General features: G+C 42.6%; 1 protein-coding gene and 1 non-coding gene across 3 annotated transcripts in view; both read right to left on the reverse strand.

Annotated features, from left to right (window-relative positions):
• The window catches only part of Maml3 (mastermind like transcriptional coactivator 3), a 453,662-nt gene that overhangs the window by 163,730 nt on the left and 266,550 nt on the right, over positions 1-23,382 (reverse strand). For both annotated transcript variants that reach the window (XM_029568492.1, XM_008843430.3), the window contains exon 2: positions 20,996-22,603. In XM_029568492.1, coding sequence (XP_029424352.1) covers positions 20,996-22,603 — 1,608 coding nt within the window. The remainder of the gene's footprint in view (positions 1-20,995; positions 22,604-23,382) is intronic.
• LOC115072103 lies at positions 6,026-6,191 on the reverse strand. Its single transcript, XR_003851163.1, has one exon. It is a non-coding gene; the product is annotated as a U1 spliceosomal RNA (small nuclear RNA).

Genomic DNA, 23,382 nt, shown 5'->3' on the forward strand with positions numbered 1-23,382 from the left:
GCCCTTCCATCTCTGTCGACAAGCGAGCCAATTAGATCTACTGAGGGGAAGATCTATGTTTTCAAGGCTCCATGGAAGTCAGCTCTAAAATCATTTCCAGTAGTTTTGTTTTAATATGCAGCATCCTGTGAAAATGACAAGGAGGTGGTAACTTTAGGATGTTACAGACAAGATTCTTTATCCAGAGAGAAAGAAAGACCTAGGAAGTTGGATAAGAGGAATGGAAAAATTTCTCTTGGTTCTTGGCAAAGTGAGGCTAGGAAGTACTAATTCTCAAACATTTTCAGATGGTCTCTCCATGATCCTGAGGCTTACAGAACAAATAAAATAGCACCCATATGCACCATGAGCAACATTCCACCCAAATACAACAGAAAGAACACAATGTTCATCAAAATCAAGACAGAACATCACACCTGGAAGATGAGGGTGGAGGGAAGGGCAGAGGACAGAGGTGTAGAAGAGCACTGAAGTTTCCTTTTCCAGCTATTTATTACATTCTAGAGAATGAAAAGTGTTTAGAAAGGAAGAGGCTACTTTGTAGGCGAGGGTGGAAAACATGAGGCCAAAAGGTCACTGTGACCTTCAGATGGATTTCTCTTGGCATTTTCCTCCATGCGTGTCAACGTGGAAAAAAACCACATTATGTTTTTGAGCTCAGGTTTGGATTCAAATAGCTTCGCTTTGGGTCTTAGGTCTGGTGCTGACCCTAGGATCCTGAACAGGCTGCTAAACATTGTACGCTTGAGTTTCAAGATCACTTGAAGATGACATGAAGGGATTCAAGTCATGTGTTTCACACAGATCTTGGCACAAAAAGTATTTCACTGATATGTCCCCTCCCTGTCAGGGTTCCTTAGCCTCTGCACTATGGCATTTTGAACTGGACAGTTCTTAGCTGTGGAGGCTGCCTTGGAGGGCATTTAGCAGCACCTCTGATCTCTATATAATAGGTGCCAGGAGCTGTCTCTACAGTTGTGAAAATCAAAATGTCTTTGAATATTGTCAGGTGTCCTTTGGAGACTGAGGGAATAAAATCACCTGTGGTTAAGGAGGAGAACAGCTTTGGACTGATCAAATTCTAGAAGACAACTCCATTTTTCTGTTTGACATACATACATATTTTAATCTTTACATTAGAAGCATAAGAAATCCTATAATTCTATAATTCTAATTCTCAGGTCTCAGTTTCCTCATCATGGAGCCATTATTTTCACGTTCTCTCCTAATTTCTGAACTTGAAATTTCTATTCCTAGCTCTTCTTCCATCAAGGACTTAAGATGATTTCTCCCTAAGAAAAAACTTATATAAGTAATATATGTTCCATTATGAAACATGGGAAATTCTGAAAAAATATAAGTAGAAAAAAAATGAAGGAAAAGAAAGTCAGGAAAAAATGATTTATAGTCCAAAGAGTTGGAACTAAATGGATGAGGAGTAGGTTTTCAGGTTCTCTTTCACATTCTCTGCATGCATGAATATACAAAAATATACATGAGGGGCTAGAGAGATGGCTCAGTGGTTAAGAGCACTGGCTGCTTTTCCAGAGGGCCAGGGCTCAATTCCTGGTGGCTAACAACTGTCTGTAACTCCAGTCCCAGGGGATCTCACACCCTCTTCTGATCTCCTTGGGCACTGCATGACATGGGTGTGCTTACATACATGCAGGCAATACACTCATACACATAAAATAAAAATAATAAATAAAATATTAAAAAAAATTAAAAATACACATATATACTCATGCTAGACATACACATTCCAAATATTTCTCATTTGCATACTATTCATCAGCCATCAATTCTAGCTAGTTGTAGGTTGTTATTATTGTTCTGAGTCTCTGTCTCTCTCTTTCTCTCTAGACACACACACACACACACATACACACACACACACACACACACACACCCTTTTTCCTCATGGACAATATCTTTCACGTGGTTCATCGATTCATGTGTAGAAGTGGGTTTGCACAGAAGTGAATGAACATGAAATCCAACACCGTGATTCCTCTGACTCCTTTCTTTCTTCGTAGAATTTTAACGTTAACTCAGTGTCCACTGACAAGCCAAATACTGTTATGACTACTTGCTTTGGTCAGCTGTCCTTCACCAGCAAATAAGGGCCCTCCTTGACTTCAAGGTGTGGAAGTCAAATTAGACTATCTCTCTTTCATACTCTTCCTCCCACCCATGGTCACTTCCCTCTTCCGTTCCTTTTCTTTGGATTTATATCCACAGTCACATGTAGTCAGGCCCTAATTATTTTGCTCCAGGTGTGCTGTGTCCTAGTGTCTCTCCTGCCAATCACTTTGATTAAGATAGTTCTTCACTCCTTTCTGATGCCTACAATGGCTACCCACTGCTTCTTCTATCACAGACCAGGTCTTAGTAACAAGCACCAAGGGCTTCCTTCTCCCCTCAAGTCTCCCAAGTCCTTGCTTACTTCTGTCTCATACTTTTTATCCCTAATCACCCTTCACAGCCCACTGCTCTCCTACATCCCTTGCTGAAGAGCATTCATTCAAAGTAGGGTAAATTAAAGCCCAGGACTGATGCCTTTTAAACGATGAAGAAACCAGAACATTATGAATTATCCTTCTGTTTATACTTCAGCTATCAGCTGTGGCTAATTATTTATCATATTAACAGGGCATATTTCTTTTTTTGCACAGATTATTGATAAATACCTGATTTATTTATTTTGGTTTCATGACTGCATTTGAATATTCACCAGACTGGGTGAAATATGTCAGCTTCAGGTGCTGACTTTCTTGTAACAATCTTTCTCATCAAGGCGCATGCATATACCAATCCAAAAGACAGCTAGCTTTTTTCATTAGAGTGTTGACAAAGGAATATCCCTTGGATTTAACTATTATAAGTTTTGACTGAGAATGTAGCAAAGTAGTACAGCATTTGCATAGCATTGCAAAAGCTCTGGGTTCGATATCCAGCACTGAAAAACAAAAAAAGTATAATCACTGCATCTTGGACATGTCACTTGAATATAAATAGGACTCTGTATACTGTTATCATTTTACAGAATCCTTTACATACAGTTTTTAGTACAAGAAAAGCTTCTTAAGGGCAGGGGCCATGCCTTTCTGCTTCCTTTGTGACGCTCGAAGAGATGGGAACACAGCTGTATGTGCAGTTGTTTTTGGATGAATGTTGCTAGGGTGATTCGTATTTGAAGGAGAAATGGAAAGAAAAGCCTGAGGGCTCAGAGGATTTGGATGCATGCATCTTGCTAAGAGCACACGTGTGGGGAGAGATGACTAAGAGGACAGCATGGGGCACAAGAGCTTTGGCCCCAGGAATCTTCGGTAGCAGGAAGTTATATGTGACTAAGAGCAGCATCTAGGTTATGGCCTGAAAAGCAGAGGACAAAGGGTCTATGCAACAAGCACCTTAACAACTAGAAGGCGAAGGATAAAATTTTTTTTTTAGTATTTTATTATTTTTATTTTATGTTTATGAACATATTGCCTGTGTGTATGTAAGTGCACCCAAGTTGTGCAATGTCCACTAAGGTCAGAAGAGGGTGTCAGATCCCCTGGAACTGGAGTTATGATGGCTGCTAGCTGCCATGTGGGTGCTGGGAATTGAACCCGGGTCCTTTGCAAGAGCAATCAGTGCTCTTAACTGCTGAGCCATCTCTCCAGCCCCCAAGATTCTTAAAGCAGAAATGGGAAAATCCTGTCAATAACCAGGTTGGGTTCAGAGTGAAAAAGAAACCAAGGTCCTCTTACATTTTCTCTTCTACTTTAAATAAAAAAGGTTTCACATTTGACCACAGAATTATGTTCTCTGCTATGAGTCATAACTTTACTATAAGGCCTGGGGCTGCCAAAGGAAAGCATAGAAATTTCTAGTATGTTTGGAACCCATGACTTCATCCCTCTGTTCACCTGAGCCCCGCCCTAATCCTCATCTGTTCACCATTGCCAACTCAGTTCTTCCCTTCCTGAACTTTCCCTTGCCAATACCACTTTATGAAATGTCAAAAGCCATTCATGGCAATTATAGTGTCCACAAATATGTCCATGAATTCTTGACACTCTCTTCTGAACGGAAAATCTAATCTCCCTTCCCTGGAGAGTAACTGGACTTCATTATTTTGTTCCTAATGAATGGAATAATGAAGAAAGGGAAGGTGTATGACCTGGATACTATTCATGATAGGCGCTGGGGCTTCCTCCTTGATCTCTCTTGAATTATCCTCTCTGGGGAAGCCAGCTGCCACATCTGGAGAGTACTCAGGCAGCCCGTCCGGTAGAGAGCTCCAAGCAATAAGCCATGGAAGCCTCTGGTCCACAGCCATGGAAGGGTGCTGTTGAGGTAGCTAATCCTTCAGCCCAAGTCCAGTCAAGGGCTGAACGTAGTCCCAGGTAACATATTGACTAACCTATGAGAGACACTGAGCCAGGAACATGATCCACACTGTTCCCAGAATTTGCTGTGGAAGCTGCTGTTTGGTGTATAATTTGTGACACAGCAATAGATAAATAATTAAATGAGAAAATTTCCAGTAGAACCCTTCTTTATTTTTAGCTCAAGTTTTAGACTTAAAAATTTATTTATTTATTTAAATGTGTATGAATGTTATGCCTGCATGTAAGTGCACCCATGCGGTGCCGGTGGAGGCCAGAAGAGGGCATCAGATCCCCTGGAACTGGAGTTACAGATGGTTGTTAGTCACCATGTGGGTGCTGGGATTCGAACCTGGGTCTCCTGCAAGAGCAGCCAGTACTCTTAACCACTGAGCTTTCCAGTCTCCAAGTTTTAGACTTTCAAAAAAAGTGCATTAAAGGAAAAATAGTTTTCATTATTTGGAATATTTATTTACTTGCTTTTAGTAAATGTGAAAGTCAGCTGATGAGATGGCTCAGCAGATAAAAGCTCTTGCAACCAAGCCTGATAACCTGAATTCAATCCTTGAGACCCAGGGAAGGAGAGAACAGATCCCCGCCCATCAGCTGATGCAAAAGTTGTAGCACATGTGCTGGTATACACACATATATACACACACACACACATACCCACGAATACACACACACATACATACATACATACATACACACATACATACATACATACATACACCAAAAGCTGGCATTTTCATATTAAAATATGGAAAGTAAGTAATTTCTACTTTTTTTTTTTGTCTTTTTGAGACCAGGTCTCCCTTAGCCCCTATGTAGACCAGGCTGGCCTCAAACTCACAGAGATCCACCTGCCTCTGCTTCCCCAGTGCTGGGATTAAAGATGTGCCACCCACGCCTGGTGTACTTTTTATTACAACCCTGTAAGCCTAGACACAAAGAAGCTATTTTCATCCACAGTGGAACTTTCTAACAAGAGACATGTTCACTGTTTGTGGCTCCTGTCCATATAATTTTCACATTCATGGCAATGTTTCTTCCATATTTTTTCCTTCTTGATATGCTTAATGCTCAGACTGCAGATATATAACAAATATCTATTGAGTGGATGAATGAAGCAGGCTTTAAAGAACATGACCATAGTTATATACTTCCTAGAGAATTTAAAAGATGGACATAACATATGAAATGGTTCATAATTTTAATTACATGTAAAAACAAATATAGGTTGTGTTAGGATCTATTGTGGTTTGAATGTGAAGTGCCCCCCGCCCCATACACTCATGTGTGGGAACATCTGGTACCCAACTAGTGGCATTGTTTTGGAAGACCGAAGAACCTTTAGGAGGTGGAGGAAGTAGGTCACTGCAGGTGGGCCTTGAGATTTATTTTTATTTTTTATTTTATGTGTATGTGTATATGTGTATTGCCTGCATGTAGGTAAGTGCATCCGTGTCGTGCAATGCCCACGGAGGACAGAAGAGGCTGTCAGATCCCCTGGAACTGGGGTTATGAACAGTTGTTAGCTGCCATGTGGGTACTGGGATTTGAACCCGGGTCTTCCGCAAGAACAACCAGTGTTCTAAATCACTGAGCCATCTCTCCAGCCCCCAGAGCATACCTTTAAATATAGAAACCAGGGGAAAGCACAAATGCAGTTCCCCCATCACCACAAATTATGCAGTCGAGTTTCCCACATTTGGGGAAATCGCAGGGGTCAGCACATCCCAAAGTGCAATGGATGTACCTCGCCCTCTGAAAACCACCTTTTTGATCATGGCGTTTCCCCTGCCAGGTAAGTATAGCCTGTCTTCCTGTCTTCACTGCTTCCTGATTTGCCAAAATATAAGGAGGTAAAGTGCTGCACACTCCTGCCACCAGGGAGCTGACTGCCATTAAGCCTTCGGCTCCATGATGGACTTGTCTCTTGTTGAACCAAGAACCCCAAACCCTTCTTTCCTTAAGTTGCTTTTGTCAGGTATTTTGTCACAGCAACAAGAAAAGTAAAAATTACAGGGTTTAATACTATTCTAAATGCTTTGCATGAATCCAAACACAGAATTGTTCTAATAGTCTTACTATCATTTCCATCTTCCGGATGAAAATCTTAACCTCAGAGAGGCTCTACAACCTGTATGGTCCGGTCCTGCAACTACTGAACTGGCGAAGCCAGGATCAACATATTTGTCCTGGCTTTGGAGCTGGCTACCGGCCTCCACACTATGTCCTTCCTACCAAGGCAGGTCCTTACCTGCCCTATGTTAGGTCACACCAGGCTGTTCCCAAATCACAAGAAGGTGGAAGGGGTTGGCATCTTCCAGAAGCTGCCTTTTGCGGTTTAGGAGAATTGTGTTTATTCACCAGTTTTTCTCACTAGACCGCCACTTCAACACTCTGCCAACTGGCCAATTATTCATGTTCACGTGGAGCTAAGTGGGTTCCTCTCCAGCTGCACACCTTTCTTGCTCAGCATAATTAACGAAGCTCATCAAAACCCTAGAAAACAAGCCCAGTGCACCAGCCACTCTCATTGACGTGTTAATAGGGGGTCAGGTGTTCCTGACCTCGCCACAGGATGTTTATATGGTCCCAAGGCTGCTCACAAATGGTGTGTGGTGATGATAGGGTGTGGGTGAATGAGGCTGTGCTGCTTTAGATAAGTAGTCGTTTATCAGACATGAAGGACTGTGGAAGGATATGAAGGCAGTGGGGCACCAGCTCAGGTGAATTTCACGGCTGGAGCTCAAGATGGCTGGATGTCCAGCTGTCCACAGTATGGCTGGGTGGAGGTCGCTGGCGAGCGCTAGTTTAGTCCCAATAGTTTAGGAAGACACAGATTTCAAAAGGTGATGTAAAGTCTCAGAGGTTCACAATAGTCAATAAAATTTTCTATTTTGCTTCTCCTCTCCTCCTGCCCGGTGCCTTTCTGATCACAGAGCAGATGTTTTTGTTGTGGCCCTAGATCGGGCTCTCCATCACAGTGACTGCCACCCACATGGGGCTGCTGAGCCCTTGAAATGAGGATGATATAAACTAAGTGTGCTGTAAGGATGAAGAGCACATCTGAACTTCAAGATTTGGAATGAAAAGAAGAATGCAAAATATCTCCTTAGTTTTTACATAGACTACTTGGTAACAACCATATTTTCAATATATTGCATTAAATGAAACTACATTAAAATGAATCTCAACGGTTTCTTTTTTACTTTTGTAACATGGCCCACAGGCATGGCTTGCATTTGTGGCTTGTACCATATTTATTTTGGATGGTGTTGCTCTAGAATTCGGTGCACTGAGAAGGATGCAAAGGCCTAATGATTTTCCAAATCTTATCTCTGGACCTTTTCTGCTATACCAATGAAAATCTTTATCCAGCCTCAAGGCTGCTGTGCACTCAAATGCAAATTGCCTCAAGTTCCAGGGCCCTTGGTATCCCTTCAGCCCCCCAGCTTCGCGAGACAGGCTTGGACTTATGCAAGCACACACGGCACCGTGCAGTACCCGTAACGAATTCTTCCCACACAGACCGGAAATGTTGATTCTTCTGTACTTGGCGGTTTTTAGGGAATGATCACGTGGACCCAGGACTGCTCCCTGTGGCTGTGCAGCGCTTTCAAAGCACAGTGTCTAGACAGAGGTGCAAAGGGGGCTGCCATCACACCAGCGGCACCTGGGGGCTTCAGTTCCTCTGCTCAGAATGGGAGCCCGATGTGGGGGGCTCCTTATAGTTAGAGCTGGTCTTTTTCTTTGCAGCAGTGCCTAACCTCAGTGGGGCACTGACTGTGTCCTTGGCCTAACAAGTCCATGAAAACATTTCTGTATGAACTGGCTAGAGTCCACGGCAGGATAGTCCAAATGTACTGCTGAATGTGTCAGACTTAAAAGCAATTAGAGAATGCGAGGTATGTGCTGGAAACCTCTATCAGGAAATCACACTATCAATAAATGGGCACTGTTTGGCTACTCATTGAGGTTGCTAGTTACCGCTTACTAGATAAAATGGGTAGGTAAGCTGCAAGGCCTTATGCATCGACATTAATCAAGATGATGCAGTGAGAATCTCTTGTAACATGATTGCATTTTGATTCTTTATGTATTTCATCAGATGCAACAATTTAGTGTCATAAAAAATTAAGCTTATAGAAATTTGACCAAGTACTAAGATGTAGTAGATTATTTTACTTTATAAAATAGGAGAGGTTTATAATTTTTAGAAAAGCCCATAATTGCTATGAATAGTTACTGAGTGTAGACATGCTACTTTTGCTTATTTTATTATTTTCATTTATGTGTATTTGTGTGCCTGTACACATACATGCAGGGGCCCACAGAGGCCAGAAGAGGGCACTGGAGCCCCTGGAGCTGGAGTTAGAGCTGTGAGCTGCCCAATGTAGTTGCTGGGAACTGAACTGAGCTCCTCTTTAAGTGCAGCAAGTGCTCTTAACTGCGGAGCCATCTCTCCAGCCCCAATGTGCTACTTTAAAACTTGCAGTTCTGTTCTTCTCACATTCTTAAATAAAGACTGTCTTTAAGTGGGCTCTCTTCAAAGAACAGACACAATCATTGAATATAATAAAAATATTAGACAAAGAGAATGTACGGTTTAGGTAGTTACTTCTCTAAATGATGAAAACAAATATTGTCATAATGTTATTAATTTATGGAAAAAATAAACACTTGTAAAAAGAAGCCCAACCACAAAACAGGAGTAGCGATTTGTGGATTCAGGTAGCATAAGCTGAAACAATTGCTACAAGCTGACTTCACACCTTTTGCTAAGAGCCTCAACAAATGGAAACTGCGCTGGAAGTCAAATAGGGCCAGCAAGGTGGTGGCTCAGTGCGGAAAGGTGCTTTCTGCCAAGCCTAACAACCTGCGTTCAATCACTGGAACCCATATGGTAGGAGAGAACTGACTCTTCCAAGTTGTCCTCTGACGTCCACATGCACAGCACCATGTGCATACCCATACACAGATGTGTGCATGTACAGGTGTACACACCCACTATGAATGTAGAAAAATAAAAGAGTAAAAGAAATAACAGCAAGGTAAGTAGCAAGTGCTTCGACGGCTTCAAAATACAGACAATATTTTGTATTTAGATCTGCATGAAATGTGGTCATTGTCTTTCAGAAATGATGGTACCATCCTAATATTCAGCATATGATCACAAATGTTTACTTCAGTTTTCTTTTTATTTTGCATCTATTCAGTCACTAAGTCCTATTAATGATTTCTTCTGTGCCCAGTTTTCCTAAAATTAAATCTAATTAACTAATTTTCTTAGTGCTGGGGATCAAATCTAGGGCCTCATGTATTCCAAACAAGTTCTACGACTGAGCTACATCCTTAGATCTTTTTATAAAATTTTGCCTTGACATTTTTTTCTTTTTGAGACAGTCTCCCTGTAGCCCCAGCTAGTCTGGAACTGGCTATGTAGACCAGGCTGGCCTTGAACTCACAGAGATCTACCTGCCTCTGCCTCCCAAATGCTGGGATTAAAGGCATGCTCCACCACGCCGGGCTTGTCTTGACCTTTTAAGACAAGGTCTTGCTACATAGCCCATAGCCTTTAACTCTTTTATAGCCCAGACTGACCCCAAACTCATGAGCCTCTTGAATGCTGAGATTATAGGTTTGCACCCATAGGCACAACTTTCTTCCTTCAATTTTAATGCCCAGATAGAGATTCTTACTGTCTCACTAAAAGTCAGTAGAAAGTTCTCTGTGTACTCAGGCCAATTTCACCACATTCTTCCATGGTGTGGATGCTGCTTTCTAGCCTGGCTGTAATCTGAATTCTCTATTTAAGAAACAACCCTTTGCCTCCACCAGAGTGCCTTTCCACCATTCTCTTACCTGGCTTGTGTCCCACTGGGTCCATCTGGAAGGGTGCTTCACCATCAGGGCCACTGGAGCTTCCTCGCTATTCTTCCTACCCTCACAAGTAAAATTTGGTAGGGCGAGACTTTACTCAATGCCCAGCATTAAATGAATATGGGACCTTTTTATCTTCTAGACTAGATGGGCAATGTACAATCTGGAGGACAGGAAATGAATGTCTCTTTTTAGTCCACACGTCAAGTTTCAGTTTTGCATACTTGTGTTGACCATTAGGCTGGTACACTTCTGTCAGGAAGAAAAGACGATCCTATTCTTCTATCTATAAATAGAAGACACATCCATGGGGGGCACTGGGCTGGAGCCTAGAATGCCAAAGAATGTACCTGGAAATGAAGGGAATCTAAGACACAAAAGGTACAGTGAAATTGGCATGTGGCCCATGTATCACCTCAAAGCTCAGGAACACCTAGGATAGTCGCCTGGCTGCCATTTTTGCTGTAACTAAATATGAGAACACAGAACCCAAAGCGATTGCCCTACCAATATACCTCAGAACAGTCTTGCTCTGAGGAGGCTATCTCAAGAGAATGCTACAAAAACCTCACGTTGGCTTTGACACATGCACTGTCCACTCCATTACAGCCTTTGCAGATCTTGGGAGAGGATGCTTAGCACACACAAGCAGAAAGATGAACAAGCCACTGTCTTTTGGAGAGATGAAGGCAGATTCTGCTTTTTACCATGAGATGTATAGAGGATGGAGCTATGGATGACATACTTCTTTGTCCAATTAAGATATGCAGCAAGGGGTAGGGAGATTGCTCAATGGGTAAGAGCATTTGCTCTGAAAACAAAATGACATGAGGTTGAATCCCCTTCATCCACATGAGAAGTCAGGCATAGCTATTCATGCTTGTAAGCTTAGCCTTGGAGGATGGAGACAGGTGGATCTCAAGAGCTCACTGACCAAACAGCCTAGTTGAAAAGGTGAGCTTCTGGTTCAGTGAGAGACCTTGTCTCAATTCAATAAGGCTGGGAAGAATAGAGGAAGACACCCAACTTCTAACTCTGGCTTCTACAAATGTTGTGCATACATACCTGCACACACACACACACACACACACACACACACACACACACACACAATTTAAAAGATGATAAGTGCCATATATAAGCATATATAAATATTGAACAAAGGCCATTTCAAGTGTATTCTGGTGTTATCTGCTGTGCTATTTCTCTATTATAAAGTAGAGTTGGGGTGGTAGAGGTTTTGGGGAGGGTATGGAGTATTTAAGTGCACATTCCCAGGTCTTGCCCTGGCTCTGCTGATCAGCAGTAGATTCTGATTACTTGCATCCCAAATACACTCCCCAGGTGATTCTTAGGCCCATAAACACTTCAGAACCTCTGTTTGATGGGTTATAAGCTCTCTGAGTAAACAAGAATCTTTGGTCCCATAATACCTTTAAGCAGTATTCTCACAGGGGGCCAATTAAAACCTTTTTCTTCCACAATACCATTAAAAAACTAATTCCTTTCCCCAAACTTTTCCTTTTCTGTTTTCTCGGGGCCTCATATTTTTCAGATTCTGACAGAATATCAATCAGAATTTTAAAAAATCCGACAGGATATGTATGGAAATGGTTTTATTTTACCCATCAGTAGAGATGTTTCCCTTATTGTGTGGACTTTTGAGCACTTCTGCCTACGATTCCCCTGGCTGGGAGGCCTGGATCAGGCAGTGATGAGCATTCTGTCAATACTTTGCCTGGCATCTGAAATGCCAGGCTTACTCAGGGTCATGGAATCCAAATTGTTTTCATAGTCCTTGAAGTAAGTCAATACCTTCAAGATTCTATAGACGACTCAGTGGGTATAATCATAAGATCTTATTTTAAAGTGGCTGGAGGAAGATGTTGGCACAACTGCCTCCTTGAACTTATGCATCATGTCATGAGAGCTGCCCTAATTCCGTTTGTGTTGCTGTGATAAAATGCCCTGACCAAAATCAGCACAGAGGAGGAAGGGTTTGTTTGGCTCACAATTCCAGGTTACAGTCCATTATTGTGGGAAGTCAAGGCAGTAACGTACAGCCTCACCTCCATAGTTGAGAGCAGAGAGAGAATCAACACAGACCCTTGCTTGCTTTCTCTCTTAGTACTCAGATAGCTTGCTCTCCTCTTATACAGTCCGGAGCACAATCCAGGCTTCACCATGGTCTGGGACCGCTTATATCAATTAACACTCAAGACGATCCCCACAGACATGGTCACAGACAACCTGATCTAGAAAATTCCTCAACTGAGGCTCCATTCTCAGGTGATTCTAGGCTACGCCAGGTTGGCAATGAAAAGCTAACTATTATCAGAGCATTTTAGGTTTGATGGAGACTGCTCCAAACAATAATGTGAATTTTGCTGCATTAGTTTCAATATTAGACAATATTTGATATTCAAACAGGAAGGTGCTGGAAACCACCACAGAAGTCTGGCAGAATGAATTTGGCCTCCTTCAGTGCCCTAGAACAATGACAATAAATGCATAAAATGATATAAACATTGAAGAACAAAGAAGAAAGAAGATGGCAAGGGCACTTGAAGAATGCCAACCAAATTCTGGAAGATGAAAATCAGATGATGTAACAGTTCAGAGGGAGCGGATTCTAATCCTGTGGTAGGAGAGGAGGAAGCAAACAATATGTGAAGACACAGGCATCAGAGGTACCTCTGAGTATCAGGTGGGAGACAGGGGTGTTGCTTCCATTAGGGTCAGAGCCTGGATCTTGGCAACCCTAACATGCTGGGCTTGGCCACTCATCCTCAAAACTCTGATTAAAGAGAGACAATTAACTGTGAAAAGCAGAGAAAGGAGATTTATTCAATGTGTCCACACCGGGGAAAGGAACAAAGAAGTCCAGTGACCCTAGTCCACCACCCCAAGTCCATCTTGAGTCCTAACATGAGGTTTAGATTTGAGTAGAGGGTAAGAGGTATGCACAGCTAAGCAGTACTGGTCAAGGTGTGGTCCCACCCCATCACTGACCCATCAATGTCTCATTTTTAATCTGTCCTGAAAGGTGGTCTGGTAAGTTGTCAGAAGTGCTTGCAATGTCTTCCTGAGAGACAAGTTCCACCTCTGGCTGGCACCAGAGAGGGTTTCAGCCTTTCCCTTCCCCAAGCATGAGATTCCTGGGGAAAATTCCAATGCCTTGGGGATTGTTGTTTCAACAGTCTGATAGCCACAGGGAGGGGCACAGTGTCTGTTTAGAATATCTTCATTTTAGCCAGGACAGTTTCACAGTTACAGGAGTATGAAAAGGAAAATGGGCTGATGGTCTGTACAGGGAAGAGGTAGACTCATCTCTTTTCCTGAACTGGAGGAAGGAAGGTTCCTGACTCTGTAGATATGGAGCCAGCAGATTTGGGAGCCCAGGGTCCCAGGCTGAACTGAGAGTGGGTTGAGAAGTCAAATGAAAATAAAAGGGATAAGTGAAAGTGTATCCAGTCCTTCATGAGACACCCCTCACTGTCACCACTACTACCAAGTCCTTCCCTCTGCTCAGTTCCATAATGGCAGCGCCAGACTTAGAACCTCAGCAATGAGGGTAGGCATCTCTTCTGTCCTGCCCAAGGGAAAGCCTCTTATAGACACTGATCCAGTGTCATGGCTGGGTGCTGACTCAGGCTTCCTAGAGCAAAGGACCACAGAGAGCATTCATTGCCTATACCATGCCTCACTAAAACAGATGGCTGAGAAAAATCTTCTGATAGGAAAGAAGCAAAACCAAATAAGCACATGGAGAGAGGTTACCTCAGAGGCAAAGCAGGGGCCAAAGAAAACTGAATTTCAAAATGATAATGAATATTCTTAGATCATAAAGGACAAGTCAGAGAATAAGAAGGAACTTACAGAAACCGAAAATGTGGAAATTAAAAATGAAGTATTTCATATCAAAGTTGGGTGACCAAGTTAAGGAAATCTAATAGAATAGGAAGACAAAGACATGGAAAGGAGAAAAGATATGAAAAATCAAAGAGCAATCAAGGAGGTCACAGCACAAAATGAGTAGAAGCTCCAAGAAGAGAAATGCTATTAAAAATACTGAAAACCCCCAGATATTAGGAACATACATCACCAGATTTTAAAATCAATTTCATAGTACTACATATTGGGGCTGGGGAAGAGACTCAGCAGGTAACAGTGCCTGCAGCGCAAGCCTGGGGATCTGCATTCGGATCCCAGCTCTTATGTAATAATTCAGGTAGGGCTGTGCATGCCTGGAGCTCTAGGAGAACAGAGATAGGAGGACCACTGGGCTTTTTCTGGCTGCCAACCTAACTGTGGGTTCAATGAGAGATTCTGTCTCAAGGGAATATCATGGAGTGACAAAGAAAGGCACCTGACATCCTCCAAGCATGCACAGACATGCACCTGCACACACACACACACACACACACACACACACACACACACACGTGCATATTCCGCACAGATGCACCCAAATACACAAATTTCATAGTATCACATACAGAGAGTGAAAAAGAGCTATATTAAGATGTATCATCATAAAATCTCAAGGATAAAGATTCTAAAAGCTCTCAGAGTGAAAAGAGGGGGTTGGGCCGGAAAGACGGCTTGGGGTAAGCAGAAAGCCCAGGTTCAGTTCTCAACACCCACACAGGGGCAAACTACTGTCTGTAACTCCAGTTCCAGGGGATCTGGTGCCTTCTTCTGACATCTATAATTGCTGTACGACGTGGATGCACTTACATACATGCAAGGAATACACTCATATATGTATATACATAAAAATAATAAAATATTTAAAAAAGAAAAGGGGGGGTCTACCCATAAAGTGGGGCAGTCACATATCACTGGACATTCTCAAGCTGTGGAAGTCATAGTATAATGAAGAAATGTCTTTAAGGCAGAATGTTTTACAACCTATAGTTCCACAGTAGAGTAAACCCTCAACTAAAAGTATAGTTGGGTGTTCTTTCATAAGGAACTGTGACACAGCATTCCATGGTTTGAGGGCCTAAACCAAGAAAGAGGACGCAGCAAGAGGAAAGTGCAGCACAGAAACTGCTAAGACATGAGAAGAATGGCGAGGAGCGGATATGGGACTGTTCAGATGCAGGATAAGAAGCTGGCACAGGCACAGCAGAAGCCTTCAGGAAAGAAGCAGAGAAAGAAGAAGGGCTGCAAGGAAGGGCAGGAAGAGGGGTGAGCAAAGGAAAAGGAAAGAAGAGATGATTTCAGATGTGTTTGATCACACTGAAAGATTTTAGAGGGCCAGGAAAATCTGATGGTGGATGAAAAGTGGGCACAGACATAACATTTAGAAATTTAAATATTTGGTTAAAAAAGAAGGATTGAGCATGATGGCATAGGTCTGAAATCCCAGCTACTCAGGAGGCTGAGGTGGGAGGATCATAAGTTCCAGGCTTGCCTGAGCTATATAAGGTGTTCAAAACTAGCCTGTATAACTCAACAAGAGTTTGCCTCAAAATAAAAATAATAGGGCCAGGCATGGTGGCACATGTCTTAATTTCCAGAGCTCAGAAAATAGAGGCAGGTGGATCTCTGTCAGTTTGAGGCATCCTGATCTACATAGCAAGTTCCAGGCCAGCCAGGGCTTCATAGTGAGACCCTATGAATAATATTAACAGTTAATGATAATAGTAATAATAATAATAATAATAATAATAATAATAATAAAAGTGGCCCAGAAGTCTAGCTCAGTGGTAGTGTGTCTTCTTGGATTTTTGTTTTGCTTTTTGAGACAAGGTCTCCCTGTAGCCCCAGCTGGTCTAGAACTCCCTATGTAGACCAGGCTGGCCTTCATTTCACAGACATCTGCCTGCCTTGGTCTCCCCAGTGTTAGGATTAAAAGCATGTGACACCACACTCAGTGGTATTATGTCTTCTTAGTGCAAGGCTCTGCTTTTGATCCTCAGCACTGCAAAAGTAAATAATTCTTAAAGTTATATAACAAATTAAAATATAATGATAGTATATTACATGATTAAATCAAGATACCATACAAAATTTAGTCATGTAAATGCAGAATTGCTTTTAAATAACAATTTGTGATGGAATTAGCTGTATTTAGACTATAGGAAGAGAAAAAGACTGGGGGATGTCATTATATATTTGTGAATAAGCAGTGTAAGTGAACTAAAGACTAATTTTCTAAAGAACTAAGTAGTTGAAAAATGGAGAAAGAGTAGTTTGTGGAGATAAATAAGAAAACAACTTAGTGAACTGAGTGACTCGCTTTGCAAGCTAGAAATGATGAAGGCTGAGTGGGGCAGAGGTTTGCTGCTTTTCATTCAAGGTCTTGCAGTAAGTACCATTTGACTTGGAGCTACGTACATGTGCTTCTTGGAAAGTGAGCACATATATTTAAGGATGCTCCTGGTTTTAAAGTTAAAGATGTTCAAAGAGATTTCCAGATGGCTGTGAAAACTGGAAGGCTGATGTTCTGACGGAGATGTTACAGGTAGCTCACACATTCTGGAAACATAAAGATGAAAGCACACAGCCACACACAGAAGATACATATGAAACAAAGCAGCAGGGCAGTGAGCCATTTATCCAGACCTGTGACTGCCAGGACTAGAAGTTATATCACACTTCAGAAATTGTCACTTGTGTAGGAATACTTCTTGTGCTCCCAGTAGCCTGTGACCTCCCTTGGCCAGCTGGGGTCACAGCCTTTGGTTTATGTTTTTTCATAGCTGCTCCATTGTTTTTTGTTTGTCAGAGATAAGGCTTGAGTTCACCTTCCCAGCAATCTCCTTGTTGCACTGCTGGTTCAAGATAACCACCCCTATCAAGGGATTCTTTTAGACTGGCTTTTCCAGTTCTTCTATTTGATCTCAAAAGCAGCTTTGTGTCATTTGTGCCCATGGCTCTCCAGCGAAGCCCATAGCCAACAGAAAACATCTCTGGTCGAAATGTTAATGATTCCTCAAATGGTTTATTAAACATCCTTGAGTTTAATACAGTGGGTTGAGCGGTATGCAAAAATTAGCTGCAAGAGTGAGAGCAAGAGATAGCTTGTCTGTGAGAAACAGCAATTAGGAAAATATAATAGAGCAGAGCAAGTGTGGGGTATTTATCCCAGAAATATGTATTTAAAAAATTAGATATCAGCCGGGTGTGGTGGCGCATGCCTTTAATCCCAGCACTCAGGAGGCCTAGGCAGGCGGATCTCTGTGAGTTCAAGGCCAGCCTGGTCTACATAGTGAGTTCCAGGACAGCTGGGGCTACAGGGAGACCCTGTCTCAAAAAGATAAAAAAAAAAAAAATATTAGACATCAATCCAGGAGGTTCAGTTATGATGATTAGATCCAGAAAGCTATTTAAAAGAAAAGAACACAGAAAAAAAGAGGGATGACAAAAGAAATAATGCAAGAGCATGTTCCTGAGAATAGGGGACACTGGACAATGGCAGAAATGTTATTGATATTTCTAATGTCATAACTTTAGCTTTTTACAGGAATTAAGAAGGAAGAGGGGATGCAGTAAGAAAAAGGGAAAGAAGCTGGGTATGTGGCACAGGCCTTTAATCCCAGACAGAGGCTATCGGATCTGTATGAGCAAGGCCAGCCTGGTCTACATAGTGAGTACTAGGCCAGCTGGGGCTACAGGGAGACCCTGTCTCAAAAGACAAAGAAGGAAGGAAGGAAGGAAGGGAGGGAGGGACGGAGGGAGGGAAGAAGGAAGGACAGATGAAAAATACTAAGTATGGAAGAAAGGCTTAGAATTATCCACTAGAGCAGGGATTCATAACTAATATACACTAATAACTAGGAAATAATATTAGCTCAATCCAACTGCTAAGCAATTCAACTCTAAGTATTCGTTTAAAAAAAGAAGGTAAACTTGTATTTTTTAAAATAGGGAGTTTTCTTTACTTAAAAAATGTATTTCCTGGTGGTAGAATGAAGACACATGTATGAGAAAATTCAGAATAGTCAGTAAACAATGAAGAGGAAAATACTAATCACACAACAGAAACACCACATTTTAGGTACTCAGCACTTTTCTACACTATTAAGCAACATAATCTGGTTTGTAACACATAAACTGTTTTATGATCTGCTTATTTTACTCATTAGGGGTGTTTCATTATGAACAATCATTTGTTAATATCACAATATTCATGTATATTATGTACTTGTCCAAAACAGTTCCCAATTTTTCACTATCACAAGTAACACCAATTTTTGTTCAGTCTGATCATAATGAGGAGCAACATGAAAATTCTGACTAGAATTCCTCAATAAAATCTGTCCACTTCTTGGTATGTATGTTTCTATTTTGGGTTTGCTTTTTTTTTTTTTTTTAATATCCAGAAAGTAAGTGCATTTCTACTTATTTCTGGGAGAAACTGCAATTTCTACAAGGGTTCCAAGCAAGTTACTATCTGCACAGCTTTCTTGAAATAAATGTGTCTAATATTCTCATACTATGTTTGGTGCTTATACCATTCATTAAAACAAGTGTTGATCACAGTCTTTGGGTCAGGCAAGGGGAAACTGAATTTTCACTAGCAAAGCAGAAAACAACATGGAATTATGTTTATTTCTTGCCTTGTAATTCGTGCCAGAATCTGTGCCATGTGACTGTGTACAGCATAACTATGCAAATACCGGTCCACAATCAGATAAAAACATGAAATAAACGGTGTGTTTGCAGAAAGATATTCACATGCTTATATATTTGAAACTTGTTTTAAATGGTGGTGGGGTACTATTTCATTTAAAAGGCATGCTTGCTTTTACCTGCCAGTGCTTTAGGTTAAAAGAGATTATTGTAATGAGGCCTTCCCAGGGAAGATCCTGTCCCGAAAAAGCCCCTCCGGAGAGGGAGGAGAAGCAGCCTGTGCCGAGAGCTCGTCACCTGACTGAGCCCTTTTAAAATGTGATCCTTGCAGCTAAAGGCCGCAGTGATTCACAGGCATGCTTCAGGACCCCAAATGATCACCTTTGAAACTCATGTTCCAAGCAAAGATTTTGTCCCAAGTTAGCACATTTTGAAAGAGGTTAGTAAGGGCTGGGGAGGATGGTGGGGCATCACTGTACCCACATGTCTGCCAAACTTGTGAGTTGTAATTAATCATCCTTAGTCTAGTTCAGAAGAAATACTGGAGTAAAGGCAGCGAGAGTAGGAGCACAATTTGTATTAAGATTAACAATGGGTCATTTGACAGCCCGTGAACTCATAAACCTCGTGATGCATCTGGGTTACCACAACCATCTCTGCATATATATCGCCTCTATTTTTGCCTACTTCAGAACTTAATCTTTAAGTGTATAAAAGGTTGCATTTTCCATTGGCATATATTTCTGTATTTTAATAAAACCATTACAAAATATCAAAGTCCACATTTCAAAGATGTTTTTCTAACAGCTACCAATTGCACTTGATGAAAACCAAGCCATACTTTCATTTATTCAGACGGGATTTCTTTAAATCTAGCTGGCATGTGTAGACAAGAAACCACTGTGAGGTTTGGGGGTTGGAAGGCTGTGAAGGACAAGAATGAAGCCACAGAGCTCAGGCCTGTCTGTGCAGGCCAGCACCACTTCCAGCCCTGTGGCTTCCATCAAGCCCCGGGCTGGGGGTGGAGAATAGGGGTTGAGGGTGGAGCTGTGCACTCTGGGAGATACAAGATGCAAAGTCATCTAGTTCCAAGTGAAGCAAGATCTGCCTGCATGATACCTCACTTTCCCTAATGCATCCACTTACAGACACTGGTTTAAACCTGAGGGTTTACAATCTCCAGTCAGAAGCCCCTGTCTGCATTTCAAAAAGACCCCGGCACAGAATAGCCACGGGAAGTAAAGTGTCCCCCCATGAATTTGTTCGTGTTGGAGAAAAATCACTCTAAGGTACATGTCTCCAGTTTTGTTTCTTTTTCTTTCTGGATGGTACAGTGTAAAGGATCCTCAGGTACTATCCACTGGCTAGCCTAGGGAGAGCCAAATATTTACTCCCCAACTGGTGTTTCCCAGGTATTACAGTCCCATCTTCCAAACCAGACCTCACAAAGAAAGACAAGGCCAGAGAAGAAAGTTCATTTTAGTGTAGCACTGAGACATACTCAACATCAAAACTTCCTGAAATAGAGCTTAATGGCTTGGACAGGGATCCCTGTACTCCAAGTAATGTGATTGAGACATCTACCTGTTGCCAGTGCAGCAGCAAATGTTCAAATATTGAGTGGTCTTACAAGATCCACCCCGCCCCACCCCCATTCACTTTGAAAATACAGAAAACTCTCTGATATTTAGACGTCAAGAATCCATATTTTCCATCATTCGTAACCTAATAAGATAGCTGACGTTTGCTCAGGACCTTATTAAGTGGCGACGGACAGGCTTAATTGGCCGTTTTCCTATTACATTGAACCTGAGATTGGATGAACTGAAAAGAAAACCACAGAGGTGTGCCATGTTGAGTCATGTGACCTCTACAGCAGCCTTCATCACAGTGCGAATTTGATGTAATTTTAAAATTTCTTTTTTGCAGTCAGGAATGTAGGAGATTTGATTCTTAGGCATTCAAATATAAGAAAATTATTAGGCTACCCTTTCCCATCGCTTAGAAGAAATCACCAAAGTTCACAGGGAATTTCTGATGGTAATTGGAACCCTCTCCAGCCAAGGCCTGGTGAGCATCGCACATATAGACAGCCTGACACTCATTTAAGAACTGCTCCCAGTGTGTTTCACTGTCTTACTCACCTGACTGTGGGCAGGGAGTGCAGCATAAGCCATTGGCTGATTCATCACTCCTTTCTGCTTCATGAGAAGCATGCGTTTCTGGTCCTCGCTCAGATGTGCCCTGGGAGCCTGGAGCTGCGGTGGAGGTGGCTGCTGCTGTGGCTGCTGCTGCTGTGGCTGCTGCTGCTGTGGCTGAGGCTGCTGCTGCTGCTGCTGTTGCTGCTGCTGCTGGATGTATGGCATCAAGGGGTTTTTATTGGGGTTGGCCATAGGAGGCGTCATTCTCTGACTCAAGTCTGCACTAAAATGGGTCAGAGGTTTAGTGTTGCCGTAAGTGAGAATATTGTGCTGCTTGTTTAAGGAGTTTGTACCCAAGTTATTTGGCTGCTGATTGATCATATTCATGTGATTTGGAGGGAGGTAGTTGTTCATTGTCGTCTTCTGCAGGTTGTTTGCCATTGCAGGGACTATAGGGTTTTGGTTGTTAAAGGCTTGGGGGTACATCATCGGGCTATTTGGTTTTTCTGCCGTAAAAGCTGCTCCATATGGGCTAGACGGAGGCCCCAAGGGAGACCAGCTCGAAGTCTGATTTGAGTGCTGCTGCTGCTGCTGCTGTTGCTGCTGTTGCTGCTGTTGCTGCTGCTTCTGCTGCATGAGTTTGGCCCTCTGTTGTTGCTGGGCAGCCATCTGTTTGAGCTGCTCTGCTGGGGACATGTCAGAGCTGGGCACTGCCACAGGGCCTGACCCTGAACCGGCTACTGTCACTGAGGTTGGGTTGAGGAGATAACCATTGCCTGGCCGGGGTGGAGCTTGGCCTGGAGTGTGGGCTTGGTTTGGGGTTTGAGGGGACTGGACAGCACAGTTTGCTGGTGAGCTGGTGGGGTTTGGAGCCGCGGGAGTGTTAGCCACAGAAGGTAAGCTAGTGGCTGTGGAGACAGTAGAAAAGGGAGGACCAGAAGATGACGGCCTGGTCTGGGGTGACCCCATAGAGACATGTGCAAAAGGAGAGTGAGAAGGATCACTCTTCACACTTGCACTCTCCTGGGAGAGAGGGGGCTCCATGGTGGTCTGTGAGAATTCTGGCTCCTTCTTCTCTTCGAAGTCTTCATTGAACAGGTCCTGGATGTCATCTTCTGGAACTGTGTTGGCCAACTCATCTATTAGTTCTTGCCATTCCTGGTCGTTCAGGTTAATGTCCGAGAACAGCTTGTTCTGATTAGAGAGTGATGTTTCTGATGTGTCAATGCAAGCAGCGTCATCCAGAGGCTCCTGTTTGAGGTCCTTGCTCTGCAAGATGGCAAAGCTATCCTCCAAGTCACCACATCCATTGACAGGAAGTTTAATCTCAGGGAGCCTACCATTCTTACTTAGATCTTCTAGAAGCCCAGGGGTGTGAGTTCCACTGTTCTGCAAGGGCAAAGAAGGCTTTAGGTCGAGTTGGTGAAGAGGGGAAGCTGAAGGCAGTGGCATGTTGTTGGGCAAATTGTTGATGGCTTCCATCCCCGAGGGTATATCCTTTCGAATGCGTTTGCTAGTTGGAGAGAAACTCCCATCGCAAGCACCATTCTGCTGGTCTCCATTAAGTGGTGATCGGGCTCCTTCCAACTTCCTTTTCACAGTCTCTTGTAGCTGGAAAAAAAGCAGAAGAGAAGATAACTTAATCTCCAAGTTATTTTGTACTCTTTAAGCATTGTCATATGCACTGCTTGAGCTACCTTTGTGTGTGTGTGTGTGTGTGTGTGTATGTGTGGTGTGTATGTGTATGTGTGCACATGCACCTATGTGCACATGGTAGAGAACATAGAACAACCTTGGGTATTGTTACTAGGCCGCTGATCACCTTGTTTTGAGACTGACCAGGAGCTCACCCATTGGGCAAGGCTGACTGGCCAGTAAGCCCCAGGGATTTATTGTTTCCATCTCCATTAGAAGTGGGCATGTGTCTGACATTTTTTAAAAAATATTTTTTATTTATCATTATCTTTTAAATTTTATGTGTATGAGTGTAATGCTTGCATGTAGGTAGGCATACCTGTGTCATGCAATGCCCACAGAGGTCAGAAGAGGGTATCGGATCCCCTGGAACTGGAGTTACAGATGGTTGTTAGCTCCCATGGGGGTGCTGGGAATTGAACCTGGGTCCTCTGAAAGAGCAGTCAGTGCTCTTAACCACTGAGCCAGCCCGTGTCTGACATTTTTTACATGGGTTCTTAGGGTAGAACTCAGGTACTAACAACTGAATAATCTCCCTAGTCTACAAACTACCTTTTAAATGCTTTAGAAGATACAAGAAATAAATGCTGTGTCTAGTTTTAAATCCAAATCCAGGCAATGCAGTGATTCAAATTCTGTGGAAAAAGGTTTCGTCTAAAAGCAGAGCTCAGAGAGCTAAAGATAAAGATCACAGG

The sequence above is a fragment of the Nannospalax galili genome, unplaced genomic scaffold (assembly GCF_000622305.1).
Source record: "Nannospalax galili isolate Female #2095 unplaced genomic scaffold, S.galili_v1.0 scaffold359, whole genome shotgun sequence".
In the NCBI taxonomy this organism is placed as follows: Eukaryota; Metazoa; Chordata; class Mammalia; order Rodentia; family Spalacidae; genus Nannospalax; species Nannospalax galili.